Here is a 16,088-nt window from a genome sequence, read left to right on the forward strand (position 1 = left end):
AAACAGTTTTGTAGGGTTCTGTGAAAATCACACAAGCATCTGACCACATCTGGCATATATGGTTCTATTTTATACAGTACACTGTTGAAATTATAAACTATATATTCCAGCTATTCACTGATCAGCAACTTTTAAGTAAATGGATGTCAATCAGTGATGTAATTCACCTGCAAGTGTTTTTAACACACTGTTACAGCATCTGTGGAGAGATGTATTTGAATATCTTCTGTTCCACTTTTCCCAACCTGGAAGCTGAGGATGTTTTAATCCTGACAAGGACACAAACCTTACCACTTATCATAAACATTATTACATCCTCCATGCAGCAGTTCCAAAGCAAGAGCAATGACCACTGATTAAGGTCAGCCAGAAATCTGCCCTTTTCTACAGCTGTAGCAACTTATAATAAAAAAGTTTAGAGTCTTTGAAAAAATGGTAAATGGCCTGTATTTGTATAGCGCTTTACTAGTCCCTAAGGACCCCAAAGCACTTCACACATCCAGTCATCCACCCATTCACACACACATTCATACACTGGTGATGGCAAGCTACAAAAAGGTGGGTCCTGTATGATTTGTCTGAGACCATGTGTCATATGCAGAAATTACACTTTGGTGCTTTTCTGCACCTTCATTCTGCTCAGTTAAGCGCTTTAAAATTTGATAAAATATGGCAAGTTTGTGTTGTGCTGCAAGATAAACCCATTCTGTTCAAAGGTAATCCTTAGTTTTTATACATACAAGGCCCAACTAAAAGTAGAAATTAAAAAAGAAAACAACAAACGAGTTTGGGAGTTAGGAGGACGATTTGTAATCGGTTATAGAACTAACACTCGTGAAAGGGGTCGGTTTCATTTATATTGCAAGAACCTTTGTTTTCTCGCAGCTTCAGTGAGCATTTCAGATTCTAACACTGATTCAATCAACAGAAAAGTCGATTGAATTCAACTGTACACAATGGTTTTCAGTGGAAAAACATTTTATCATTCATCTGTGAGACTGAAGAAGTTACTTGGATGAGTGATAAAACAATTTTCCACGGAAAAAAAAGGCGAGAGGAACTAAACTTTTGGGCATATCCTTGCTTGTAATTCATCCATCAAGAGGTTTTTTAATATATATACTTTTTTCAGTTGGCGTTTCTCTTATTTTCAGCCTTAGCAGCAGTTCTCAGAAGAAAACCAGTGTAAACTTTCTGTCAATCAACAGAAAAAAAGATGATTGAGCCAGCTGCTATTCTTGGGAGTTGAAGACTAAAACTGAACTCATACAGTGAACTCATGTTAGAGTGGACATCATAAGATGATAAGATGATGATATGATATGTGTATAAAAAAGAAAAACACTTTTCATATAAATAACACAAACTATTTATATGAATAATTTACTCTTCTTAAATATAACTCATAAAACAAGTAAAATCACAAATGTGTACAAGTTACAGACCTCCTTCTTAGTAAATGTACACAACTCCTTCTGAGTGATTTTGTGTTTTAAAGGAGAAAGAGATTAGGAGGTAAAGTCGATGACACAGAGTCAGTCATCGCTGAGGCAATCTCTCCTGCGTAAGTCCAGGCGCTGATTTTCCTGTGTGGGTGTCTGATGCCACAAAGCTGACTCAGAGCCGTAACATCCTCCATGACTATGGTATGGAACAGATGTGGGTGTGTCCTCATCTCCCAGAGGAGTCCCAAGATGTTGTCAACACACAAAAATCATTTGAAAATGTAAACATCAACCAAAACATCAGCAGTGATTTAATAACTTTATCACCTCTGTCAAAATGATTTTCATTTACTGTATATATCACAGCATTTAGGGCGTTTATAAGCAGGGCATACAGAGAAAAGTACCAAACTGGATAAATGCTTTCATTTCATTATCTGTATCTTTACCAGACATTTGACTGGGTGTAGGTACTGTAGGTGCAGTGAATGCTTAAATTATACTCATTGGAATATACTGGAAAGTCAATGCTTAGATTTAGCATACTGTGTTAAGAGGCTGGGATTTGATGAATTCATAAAACATCCAAGTTTTGTGTATTAATTTTCAAATTGCATTAATAAACACAGCAAGCATATAAAAATAAAAGTGCACGTGGACCTTGATCATCATCTATGTCCAGTCAAGAATGAATGTGTGCACGCTCATATTTAACCAAATGAAGTTAAATCAATAGTGTCATCTCCAGGTTCTGCAGAGGGCAGTAATATAAGGAATGAAAGAACTGACAGCTATTATTTTAATCACCTTGTCCCAATTCTTTTAACACTAACTAACAGAAAGTAATGTGGTAACATCTGGACTGATGTGTTTACAGACATCATTTTAATCATGTTTAAAGGCTGTAGGTTGCAGCCACTGGTCTAACACTGTGTATGAATGTAACAGGGCTCAGTGCTGCTTCTAATAGTCTGAGCTGCTTCAAGCTTTATTTGTGAATACTTTAGCTTACTAAAAGGGTAGCTAGCTTGTACTGCTGCAATGTAATATTTTCAAAAGTAACATGATCTTAAAAGAGCAGGGCTATATGCAGTGATGCTAGCGTTAGCCATGTTAGCATGTTACCTTCAACAAGTGGCCAGTCCAGGTCCACAGACGTATACTTGGAGGTTTAGCTCTCCATTTCACTGAGACCCTTCATACTGCATATATCCATGTTTGACAGAGTGTAAATACTGAAGCTGTACAAACCCACACACTTCTTAGCGGTGCAAAGCTATCGGCACAAACCTCAGTGTAGAAAAATCCAGGCATGCAGCCTGTGCCTGTCTAACCAATCAGGGAGCTCCTTACATTGCACTGGATGGCTAATTTGCATGGCTAATTTGCATTGCTTCACGATTTCGGAATATGACAGCTAATCCCAAAGCTAATTCATTTGCTAATATATTAGCTAATCTGCGAGCTAACAGGAAAGAATAGAATAGAATAGAATAGAATAGAATTCAACTTTATTGAAAGGTTAATGGAGTGAGGAAATATGGATTTTCAAGGAGTTAAATGGTCATTTTAAATGTCAGAAATATTTTTTGAAATTAGGTTCTTTTTATCCAATAGTATCTCATTCTTTTTTTATGATTTGAAGTATTGATTAATGGTTATTAACCCAATTTATAATACTGATTCATAAAAAGTTTTTTTATTATTAAATTATTACATAATAAATTCCTTTAGTAATTTTTAAATAAATAAAATATATTTTTTAATTATTAAATGAATTCACAAATGCATATTTTGTTGTACAATTACTATATATAAATATATAAATTGCACAGATTTCTTTATTTCGATGTCTCTTCTGGTTCCTTATATCTACATACCGGCTCAGTAGTTTTGCTCCACATGTGAGGAGACTTCCTTATTCATAAGTCACTCTGATGAAGTGTCAAAAAGAGGTCACTCAGTGGGGGTGTCTTGCAGGATATAATGACTCAGCATCTATGTGACAAACCAATGACCTGCAAAGATCTCCTTTGCACAATTAGACACTGCACAGTTAGAGTGGTTCTACTTACATCCTTTACACAAATAAAGTGTCCCATAAAGACATGATTGTAACAGTGACTGTTACAGCCAGCATCAATGATGCCAGAAATCTGAGACTGGAGAAGCTAAATTAAATTGCATCATCCCTAATTTCATCATATATCTTTATCTATCATACTTACCCCCCAACATCCTCTTACAGACGAGGTTTTACCATCCAGACGAGGTTTTACCATCCAAGGGAAAAAAAAAACACCTGTGTGCATGTGCAGGACCTGATAGTGAATTATCTACCTTGCATGGTATTCCATATGGTAAAAACAGGAGTTTTTAATGATAAAGAGAATTAAAAGTCTAACAAGACTAGCACAAGCAAGAAGCAACAATCTTCGTCTTACAAGATTATAGTCACCTAAAAAGATGCACCTGTTTGCTTTTCACAGATAATCTGTTTTACTCTTTTTCTATATGTGAAAGAGCAAGCATGTGGTTTCTGGCCTATGGGATAGCTAATCAGTCTGATTATATGATGACGGAGGTAATGCCAACCAAGTATCCAGTCTAAGAAATAATACCGTGATATAAAGGTGTTATTACACTACATGCATGGAAAGGTCTGTGTTGATCTTTACTGGCAGATAAACAGCACTCCTCAGATCTTTGAGGACAGTAATGTGCATGTTTACAAGAACACAACTGTTAACTGATGAGTCGAGATTACTATTAATAAAAAATGTCAAAAGGTCAGGTGGTCAAGTTTATTTAAAATTTATTTAAGATTTTCTACTCAATATTAAAACAATTGTTAGCAACAAACCACAAATTTTTTTCCACAATATTTTAGAGATGTTGTTAAATGTTCCTCTAGCAACCTTTCATTTGATGTACAGCTCACAAAGGTTGTTGACTGGTTTTCTTGTTTCTTGCCTCTTTCTTGAAAATGCCTTATACTCAAATAGCACTTTTATTTCCTCTTTGCATTTTTGTTCTTTTTTTCCATCTTAATCTTTTCCCTTTACTGTACTGTTCTCAGATATGCGTTTCTCTTTCCACAGTTGTCTGAGACCTCATCATTATGGGATCACTGTTGCTGCTGCTGTTTTGGAAAAACTGTTTTACTTGCCTCTAACTTCCAGTTACTGGTTTGTTCTGTGAAAAGAGGGCTGCACACAGTTGTATCAAATCCTCAAAGGCTGAGGCTGCAGACACTGTTAACTAGTTTGGATTAGAGGTGTTCCATCTCTTTGAACAGATATCTGCATATTAATGTGTTTTTGGCATTTGTTAACATGACAGCACATTAGCTCAGTGGTTAACTTTCAAACCTCACATGCCCCATCTGTGTTTGAATCCAGGGCTTTCTGTGGAGTTTGACGTTTTACCTGTACTTGTGCAGCTCTAGTTTTCAAAACAATGCCCATGTAAGCGCACGCCATAGACTGTATATAAAAGATGACCACCGCAACATCTTCCATTGGTTCGTGAACTTTACATTTTAAACCTTTGATTTTTGCTTTTCTGTCTGCACGTCTGTATATTTAAACCTCGACAAGCCCGTGGATAGAAAAGAGGATGCAGTGATAAGTTCACAGTTTCCTATAGTGCTTAAACTGCTCTGACAAATCTCACATTCAGAGATGTTTGGTTCAGAGTATACATTTCAGTTGCTAAGTGATTTTGTGCCAAGAGAATTTAAGAAATATGAACAGGTGGATTAGCGTATTCGGTAAAATGGAAAGTGTTTTTTTTTTCATATCAACACCATCTGTCCCACTGGTTACATTTTTCATGTCTGAGAAGTATGTGACATTTCAAAACCTTAATCTTAAAAGTCTGGATGCTGTGAGTCATGGTTCCTGAGATCCAGTTACATTAAAAAAAGAGATGCAGCAGTGGGGAAAGAAGAATGGATACAGAAACAAATAAAAAAAAAGGAAAACTGAGAGTAAAGCTTAACAAAACTAATAGGTTACTGAATTTTTTCTAAGAAATAACTTTTTTTTAGTGTTCAGTTTGTTTTTGAACTTTGCAGTTGGATTACTTTCAGAAAGTGAGCTATTATTATTAATGAAACCAAAAGCTTTCTTATCTTATTGGTGCATGGCCCAGAAAGCTTAAACCTCTATTAATCTTGAATGCACTATCTCCTTTTTCTCCTTCGTCTGTCATCACAGTACCCGCACGATGCTGTAACCTCAACAGTTTTTGGTAAACCTTGAATCCTGCTGTGACATAGTCCATTCTCCGTGACATTTTTTTTGCTCTTGTAAAATTGAGGATGAGTTCCAGCGACCAGGTTTGGGTTCAAATAACATTCTTTAGACCAGTGCAACTTTAAATGTACTTTTTCAAATTATGTTGTTAATGTGGTAAGTCATGTGTCATAATTTAATAACAATCTAGTTCCAAAATGTTTACTGGGATGTATGTAGTGGTAGCTTTATTGTAACGTATTTAAGACAGCTATAACTTTGAAAATGAATAGTAGTGTGCATATAAATAAAGACAATAATTTAAAAAAAAAAATAGCAATATATGACCAAAATGCTAAAAGCCATTGAAGTGGCTTTACCCACCAGTTATCTGCACCCCATCACCAGTCAGGCCCACTCGTATCCTTATACAACCTTAAACTTTTCAGTGTCTCAGATACACGTAAATGCTTTTGGGATTTTGGGGAAACAGTGCAAAAAAAAAAAGTTTGATGCTTTCAAAGGAAGGTGGAAGGATAACAATGCAATTTCACACCTTTATTGCTTTTCACTTTGCTTTTGTGTGAGATTACCGGTCACATGAAACACCCAAGAAAGCGTCTCACTGATGAATTAAAAGACTGATTGCACGAGAATTGCACCAGACACGAGGCTTGAAATTCTTGTGCGTGGCTTGCCTTGTGTCGAAAAAAAAGAACATGCATCAGGCATGCTTGGTGCAGAATGCATTAGCAATGTCTACTCTTTAGGGTCACAAGGGCTATAGATTTAGCGGGCCGCCACCACAATCAGGAGTGCACATCTGCACTGAGCTCTTTGTATTTTCATACACGTCAACTCCTATGAAAAGGAGAGAAAAATACCCTCCAGTTAGGTGTAAATATATTACAACAACTCCTGCTGAGACAAGCATCAACAGAAAAATGTTATCATGTTTGTTCATCACATTCATAAGATGTAATTCTAAGCTATGCCTGACCTTTTCTTTACTGTTTTCTGCTACTGAGCAGGGGGTTTTTTTTGTGGTTATTTTTTCATTTTTCAACTTTTATGTGCCTCACTGAGAACAACCTGTAGTGCTAGCATGCCTGTAATTTACACACCAGCAATTACACTCTGCTCTGTTGCCAGTGTCCAGCAGTATAGTGTTTTCAGTAGTTATTGTCAGGGAGGACATTCATCGTTAGAATTTTTGGTTTATTATATCAGCTTAACTGTCAAAACAGATATTTAGCTTTCACTCAGAGAACTCAAAAATAGTATGAAATGCTATTTCCATTACAATATAAAATACAGTAGACGACGTCACGTACAGTGGACTTTTAATATGTGGATTTTCTTCTTCCTGCTCCTTTTCACACATGGTTGTAGTGCTTTATTGATAGAAAGTGTGGTTGGTTTGTTTGATCTGTTGTACCAAGTGTGAAATAAATAAATAAATAAATAAATAAATTAAATTAAATGAAATGAAATATACAGGCATAAAAAAGTGAATGTGAGCTACTTGATGAAATAGTTTGATAGGGTACATTGAATTGCTGCGTGATAAATGAGCATTAAACACCCCTGGATCCGGATTCAGTTTGATCTACTAATAACAACTAAAGTGACAGCCCCTGATTAGCCGTATTCACGATCTTTACGCTTGATCCGCAGCAATAATTCAATAAAAAAAATCGATTTTAAGATCAGCCTGTAAGCTACACACTCATATACACACGGTTAGTTTGCTTTAAAGACATCACTTCGTGTGTCTAAACCATCCTTGACCGCTTCTGCGCGTCGATTAATCAAGCGCATCTGTTTCACGAGGTTTAGCTCCAAAGTTGCGTGTGCCATAAATGTCCGTGGATGGATGCTTGTGTAGGCAGAGGCGCTGTCCACGGTACTGCATTCAGCCCCTCCCCGGTAGACATCACGAATAGACACGTGATACTCTCTGTCTGTGGCTCCTGACAGTCGCTGGATAAGCTCAACAGGGAAACCAGATTGCACCTTCTCTTCCACAAAGATAACTGGATTTTCGCCCCGCGCTTCTTCCCACTAACCACATCGTGGGTTAGATTTTTTTTTTTTTTTTTGTAGTTCTGTTGTGTTTTTATTAGCAGAAAATACATTTGGAGGACTGAATATTTAAGGTAATTTTTAAACCTGTGAGATTTTTTTTAGGAGTTAGAGTGAAAGTGGACCCGTCTTTCTCGCTCTCTCTCCTAACCCCCCCTCTCTCTCTCTCTCCGCTCTCTCTCTCTCTCTCTGTCTCTCTGGCTGATGCTGCGATTCACTTGAAAGCAGATCTTGATGTGGAGGTTTCGCTAAAGAGGATTTGGAGCATTGGATTTCAAAGAGACAAAATATGGACAGTGCTGGTTTAAAGGAGCTCAGTCCGCGGCGCCTTGCATGAAATCGCGTTTCTTCTCTTGTGACAACTATTAAGGGTCCCGTAGAAGTAAAGGTGCACGCGCAAAGGTAATAATGGCGCCTCATATTGTTTACCGAAGAATTGTTGTAGTTGTGAGCGACTCGATAAAAATGCCGCATGGACATAAAATAACACACTTATTATAGTGAGCCCGTTGCAGCTGCCGTGCATGGCAAATGTCAGGATATGGGGCATGTTATTGATGAGATGATGACGGCGAAAAGGCAAAATATATCAGTTCAGACGAGGATTATGCTATCTAATAGTTTAAGCATGATCATTAACACGCCGTACTGATCTTCATCACAGTTTCAGTCTATTGATAAGATGCTCCAGTCTGTGGAAAGTGCAGGCAAGTAAATCAGATCTACAGCGGTGCAGCGGTTAGAGTGCAGTGGTTAGAGTGTCTTTCCCCCCCTTCATCTTCTTTACTTGAAATGCAAACTAATTGCGGACCTTTAGAATCGACTAACTATTTTTGTTTTCGTTTTATTGCATTATTCTGCTCCTTTTGGTATTTGAAGGAAAAGCGGGATCTGGCTCAAACTCCGTGTGAAAAATAGGGACAAAGCACATAGTATGAAGAGCATTTTCTGAGACCCAGTGGAAGCCCGGCTGGTATGACTTACACAGACCGACCATTGTGCATCAAATGACGCACTTTTTCCTCTTGTTAGGGCTTCAAATTAGAACTGGACAGGGGAGCCTATATCGGAATGCTGCTGATAAAACGATTGCAGAAGTTTTAACGCTTACAAGCAAAAGTAATACTCTCATTAAGAGAAAGAAAAAACGACGTAAGGCAGCTATTTTCTTATTTGCGTGACCGAGATTTTCTTTATAATTTGTTTTATTAATGCCGACCGCTGGGCGTGATTTCTTTCTATCTTTTTTTCTTTAGATCACAAATTATAATTTACTCGTATTTCTTTTTCTCTTTAGATTGCGTGACTATTTCATTATGAAAGGACTGCATTTTAACGAGAATATTACAGATATTGTTTTCCTACTTGGTCATTAAGATCAAATAATGTGTCTATTCTCTGATATTGTCAAGAGCTGCCGTTTGCTTCCTGGAAAGCCCTAGTGATCTTAATCTAATGACATAGCTTGTGTTTGTTGTAACAAAGGCCTCACTGGATATAAGTCCCTGACTAGCTGTGCTTTTTGCCTTATCACAGCATTAATACTGGTTTTTGATTAAGGCTTTGACCAAAGTGGATTTGGACATGGATACGGTGAAATACTGATGCTACATTAAATTTGCTTTTCTTTTGCAGAGAGCTTTGAGTCTGGGGACTGCCTTGACAGACAGACTGCTTCTTTTGCTGAGCTTATCAGCCAACGTGGCTCCATATGGCATTTTTTCCTCTTTGCTACAGAGAATGCAGGGTGAAAAGCCCTGAGCAAGGCTTCCAGTTACCCGCCAAAGAATGTTGGCATGAACATGAAGATTAAAGCTGCCATTTCAACTCAAGTGAAACCGTGCACACACTAACTGGCACCAGAAGGGACTGTTCCGTAATTACATAAATCAGACCGAGTGTGCCCAGTGGATATTTGAATCTCTGTCCCTTTGCTCTAAATAACCATGGCAGAGAGGACCTTTAAACAGTTCAAACTATTTTGGCGACAACAGTGAGAGGTTTGGCCAGTGGCCTGGACTGTATGAGGTAATGGTGTTTGCTCCAGGATACAAGTGTTGGCCAAGCCTGTTGATATGCAAACATATTAGAGTTGTAGCATTTAATCTTTTGTCTTACAATGCATCAGTTTACACTTGTATGTCCATGTAGACAGTCAGTTACATGCCAGTCTACTATCTCACAGTCAACCCAGCTTATTTTTTTCCCCTTAAGCTAAAGTCCTTATAAGTACATTGAATTCTGTAAGTCCTAACTTCAGCCCACATAATTTGAAATCAAACAATGATTTCACCAAAGCCACATGTTGCCCATATTATATGGGTTGGGCTGCTCATTTGTTGCTTTGTAGAAATAGGCACTTGTCTAGAATTTACAGGTGCTGAGGGTCAGTGGGCTAGATTTCCAGTGTGGAATGCATGTTGCGAAAGTGAAATGAGCTTCAACATGAAAACAAGGAGTTCCCATGGGCTGCTAGTTTACTTTGATGATGAGGGATTTTGTGACTTTCTAGAGCTCCTCATACTGAATGGTAAACTCAGCCTTCGATTCTCCATCTTCTGTGCGGAGCCTGCGACTGTTATATCTGACACAGCGGTCAATGACAGCCAATGGCACACAGTCACTATAAGGAGAAACTTTAAGAACACTACCCTAATGGTGGACAATGAGATAAAGTGGGTGGAGGTGAAGTCTAAAAGACGGGATATGACTGTTTTCAGCCATTTGTTTGTTGGTGGAATACCACCGGAATTACGATCTGTTGCACTACGTCTGACATCGGCTGCGGTCAAGGATCAGCTGCCTTTTACTGGATGGATAACAGACATAAAGGTCAACAACACGGAGTCTGTAATGATTAACAGTGAGGGTGTCTTAAATGACCTCTGTGGTACAGCCAACATGTGTCTAAATGGAGGAGTCTGCAGTTTAATTAACAACGAGCCAACGTGCGACTGTTCTCGGACAGGCTTCCAAGGAAAGGACTGCAGTGAAGGTAAGGCTTTGATTTAATCTGAATCATACATTCAGTACAAAGTGTCCAGTGTAGCCTTTACAGTCAACAGGAAGTTATTCATAATTTGGCTGTTTCAATTACTATCCTCCATAAAATTACGCATTCCCTTCCTCTATTTGGCTAAAGCCATATGTTTTCCTTAGTCGTATGATGTGTGCCATTGATCTGCAATACAGCTGTTTGGAAAGACTGAATCTGCTGCTAGGCCTCATTAGCAAAACATTCTGGTGTTCTTCATCCCCAAAGGTGTCTGCCATTCTTATCAAATAGGTCTTTAGGGATTGGTTGACCTATGAAAGATCTCCAATGACATACTTTTCAAATGGAAGAGCAGGGGTAATCATCTATGTGCCTGACTGAGTAAACAGGAATGACATCATTGAATGCATACAGTATAAATCTTTCCAGTGATGAGAGTATATTCGATCTAGTATCTAATCATTGTATCCATATGATTTTTTTGAGAAAACACAAAATAAAATTGCAAATGTAAAATAACTGAATTATGACCTTTAGCAGAACCATGTGCAAAATGTATTTATTAATACTAACTGCTAAAAGGTCAGCAGGATAATGAAGGTGAATAAAAAGGTTTTGAGAACGTGCAAACTGATAGACAAAGAGAACACAGGGTTCTTTGAGGTAGCGAGAATACTATCACTCTGTCTAGTCTGTAAGGAAAACGTATGAGTGTTCAGAGTATTTAGTGCAATGCTACCCTCAGGTTGGCAGCTTATTGTGATGCTGAGGGGGAGGATGCTTGCTGGTCAGTCAATGGGGGAGGGATTTTAACTGTTTTTAATGTTATTCGTCATGCTCAGTTAAATACAGATGAATCTGAACCTATTTTAACCTATTTTAAATACGGTAATGACACTCACGTCTAATTTACAGTAGATTTCATGAGATCATGTATCTTTATTCAGGCACATAAATCTTTTATTAACAATGAGCTTATTAAGGCACTACTGGAAAACTTACTACTGCCACATAAGATATTCTCATCAAATTGCAAACATAACATCTTCATATAGCACCATGCTTTGTGAACAATGTTTTATTTTTCCCTTTAATCGGGTCTTGTAGATGTTGTAGATGGTGTTAATTAAACAAGAAGTAGTATAGCCTTTCACTAACCACATGCACCGACACATTGAATAATTGCTGTAGTTCACTAACAGGCATTTAAGTGTAAATGTTATTTAGTCTACTTTAAATCCATGACAAGTAGTGTTGGCTGTGTTGCTGTGCTGCAGAAAGAAAATACAAATAGATCCACAATTAGAATGCGACAGTGAATATCTTGAAATATGTCATTATTGTTCCATTTTCTGCTTCTTTCAGAGCAGACTACAGTCTATAATCAAAATTCTTTGATTGTAACAGTGTCATTATGTATTGCTGTAATTTTAATTAATTTTTTTTTTTTTGCAGTATTGTAAATTACATTTCAGTACATAGATAGATTTTTTTTTTTTTTTTTTTTTAAATGAATCCAAAAGAAGTATCTATTCAGGGAATCTCTCATTTGGGTTTATTAATGTGTCTTTGACCATTTTTCTTACTACTGCGCCAAAAAGAGCTGTGAATTCAAAATAGCTTTATTATTTCAGTTTCCCTAAGCTGACGAAAAGCTAGCGATTGTGTGCAGCCATATTTTTTTCTCATTTCATGCTGGATGCAGCCTGACAAAAGGCCCGTCTTGGGGAAAGCTGGGATTCTTTTATACAAAATGCATGGGCACTGATTAAATCTTAAAGTTATTATCTTATCACAGGATACAACTCTTTAACAAAAAAAGTAATACATTAGCAAATTAGAAATTACGTTCATAAATTTAGTTTAGCCTTGATACTATCTCTGAAGTTCAAATTTATTGGTATTTATTGGAAGAGTTGATTTATAAAACTCCCAACACACAACATTTGTAAGGCTAATGTATAATTTGCCAGATTTTTGGAATTTTGGGACTTGGAAGTTCTATACATGGAGACTTCAAATGCAGTATTTTAGAATCCCTGCAAAACAAATCATTAAATATCTTTAAAAACAAAAACAATGGTTTATATAAATTAAAAATGATGATGAACCCACTTCATTCTACCTTAAGGATTCATTTGTAATCTAACATTCCTTGATCTATGTGGTTAATTTACAGATTCATATTCCAGTGTTTAGGGATTAAATAATTACTTTAAAACTGTGTTTGATAATTTTATACAATACATCTATATTTTCTTTGTGTGTGTGTGTGTGTGTGTGTGTGTGTGTGTGTGTGTGTGTGTGTGTGTGTGTGAGTGAGTGTGTGTGTGTGTAAGTGTCTCATTAGTCGAGAATTCGGGGGAAGAGATTTTAATATGCACAGCAGGGTGGCTACTGGTGTTAATAGTTTTATACACATACAATAGCTACTTGTTTGTGTTGTTTATTTTTATATGAGCTGCATGAGCGATGAGCAGCCATTATCGAAAGATGTTTGTGTATTAAGTATATCGCAGCAGTAGCAATCAGAGTGATTATAGTGACAAGTTGAAAGCTTCCTAATAATGAAAAATCCTTTAAAAATATGTTGTACATACAGCCATACAGGGGCTTTGATGGGGTGAACATAGTCTAGTAAGTGTGTCTGTATCTTAGGGGGAAGATATCTAAAGGAAAAATAAAAGCTGAAAGCAAAAACTCTTTGATTTGATAGATGGCTACTAATTTTCTAATTTTAATTGCAGAGCAGGGATAATAACAAATAACTTATTAAATTCACGAGTTGTCCTGAATGGAGAATTTGCTATTCCCTTCAATGTAATCCCTTTGAGCAGCTAATTCTGACCACTTGCTTGTACATCTCCGAGTCATGCTTGACCTCGCTCACTGTGTCAAAGTTGCAACACTGAAAAGTACATTTAATTTTAGGGAGAAAGAAGCAGATGTTTGAGCCAAAAGTTCTCCCTGAGATGTGTCAGCGTGCTGCAGCATAATCTAGGCAGTTATAGGCAGTCCTACCTTGGGTAGCAAATTTACAGCAAACAAAGAAACTGACAATTGTCTTTCAGTGGTCCTGACTTGATTCTCCTTTTGAGGACTTGGTGACTGAAGTCTTTTCCTTTGAAGACTGTCTTTATTTTATTCTGGATAATAACTTGTCAGCAGTGATGTTGGATACTGTTTGTTTGATATTTGCTCTCATTCATAGTTTGAGGTTCATGGTGAAATTGCAAATATACACTAACAAGCCCTTCCAGCAAGTGCTCTAAGCCAGAGCACTGGAAGCAGTGCATCATTTCACAAGGAGACAACCTTGAAGGGGATGGCAGAATATCACATTTGCTTTTTATAGGCAATGTCTCAAAACTTTATAACCCACAGTGTATATTCGTGCTGCAAGTTACTGAACTGAAGCCCTGAAGCTACAAGCACATACCGTTTATTACAAAGTATAGTTTATAATTTTATGATTATAACAATGACTTTAAAAGGGTTTTTTCAAGAGCAGATGCACAACATCATCAGGTAAATATATTGTCTATAGTGAATCCATTGATCTGGTACTATATAGTGGTGGCAACATCGAGGGTTACATGGAGGTTGCTAGCTGTTTCTGGATGAAATTGGTTGCAAAGAGAGTGCTACACCAAAAACCTCCTTGCGGTTGCTGTGATCACCCATTATTTGGATGTAAGATGCCGACTTATCTGCAAATACTCTGCATTTACTCCTTGAACAGTAGTAAAACTTGAGACAGTGTGAGGCAAACGAATCCATTGTCCTCTGTGCAAGCTGCTAGTGACTACAGAAGCCTGCTACTAGCCAAAGCAGTCACAGGGAGGTTTTTGTCGAGGCAGTTAATGCTCGTGACTATCAACAGCCTTCAGTGAACACTTGCCAAAAGTCAGTGGAATACACATTTTCCCTAGCAACAGGTGGTTACCATGTGGTCTAGTTCTGCATAAATATGGTTTTAACAATCATTTCTTAGTGATTGTCAGTAACCACCTGCATCCAGTCAGGGAATACACATTTTTGCCTTGTGACCAGTGGTTGCCAGATGGTCGCCAATTGGTTTTTAAGTCTCTGTGAATGGGGTTTTGCATAAATATATATAGAATGCTTTAATATACCTACTCATAAGCATTTAATGATTTTAATTAGTGCTAGATTTATTAAATCTGTGAAATTTGAAGGACTCTGGGGTTTTGCAGGTCTATAAACAACAAATAATTTCATAAAACAAACAATACTTATTTGGACTTCTTACAAAGCACATTTAAGCAATAAATATTTAAATAGTGAAAACAAATCATTATAATAATAATTTAGGTAGTATTGATGGAAATAGATGCAAGGTCCACATTTTATCTAACGCCGCCTTGTCCCTATGCAGACTTTGTCACAGGTACATCCTTTCATAGAGAAAATCTCTGAAAACCCTCAAGGCAAACCTCTACCATCACCATGACCGGCTGTCAAGCACTCCAGAATGGGATTGGAACACCTGGATTTCTCCTGATGCCTTTAATGGCTAATCTGCATTTAACTAACACAATTTCTAGTTATGCTGGCAAAAATTTACCACACACTTTATAATGACTCATTCTGCAGATCTAGCCTCGGTATTCATTTAGAGTTATGTTTCTGGCTAACCATCAAATAGAAGAAATTGTTCTGTTTTATGTTCACTGGTTACTTTGTTTTCTGTTTGCTGCTGAGCAAGTACTGGGTTCAGCATAGCTTTTATACCAGTTCCCTGCAGCTGTTGAGAGCCAAAGTGAGTAAAACTGACTTAAAACATTCAAGTTGTGGTCTGCGGACCTTATGGGCTTGGCTAGTAACTATATGTGAGGTCATCATTTTAAATTATTTTTTTTAATTTATGCATTATTGTTTCATTTTAAATATCAAAATTTGATTAGGCCAGCTATAATACTATATAAATAATGACAGATTATTCAGTCTCAAGAAGCTCCAAAGTAAAATAACTGACTTCTACATTTCCCTCACATATGAGTTCAAGAGCTAAAAATGTTAGCTTTTGATGTATCACATCAAGAGGAAAAAACTCAACAAAATCCCACAAAACAAGCAAACAAACAAAATCTCCCTTTACCTTAAAGTCTAAATATCAGGTTTGCCTGAAAAAAAGGATTATTTGACATTTACTATCTGATAGCTAAACTACTGTTGGTCCATGCTGACCTCATTTTATATTAACTGTAAGCACACTTACATATAACACTTGATAATGCTAACTGCAGTGAAAAATGACTGTAGTGCTTCAGGTTTAACTCCTACTATCAACTGCGCTGAAAC

At 37.1% G+C, this 16,088-nt stretch overlaps 1 protein-coding gene across 2 annotated transcripts in view; it reads left to right on the plus strand.

Moving 5' to 3' along the window:
• Positions 1–10,051: 10,051 nt before the first annotated feature.
• The window catches only part of LOC146620121 (neurexin-1a-like), a 281,418-nt gene continuing 275,381 nt past the window's right edge, over positions 10,052–16,088 (plus strand). For both annotated transcript variants that reach the window (XM_085368774.1, XM_085368773.1), the window contains exon 1: positions 10,052–10,763. In XM_085368774.1, coding sequence (XP_085224900.1) covers positions 10,052–10,763 — 712 coding nt within the window. The remainder of the gene's footprint in view (positions 10,764–16,088) is intronic.

This window comes from Diplotaxodon limnothrissa, linkage group LG13, assembly GCF_057381915.1.
Source record: "Diplotaxodon limnothrissa isolate DT_005_m linkage group LG13, D_limnothrissa_male_GT1.1, whole genome shotgun sequence".
Lineage (NCBI taxonomy): Eukaryota > Metazoa > Chordata > Actinopteri > Cichliformes > Cichlidae > Diplotaxodon > Diplotaxodon limnothrissa.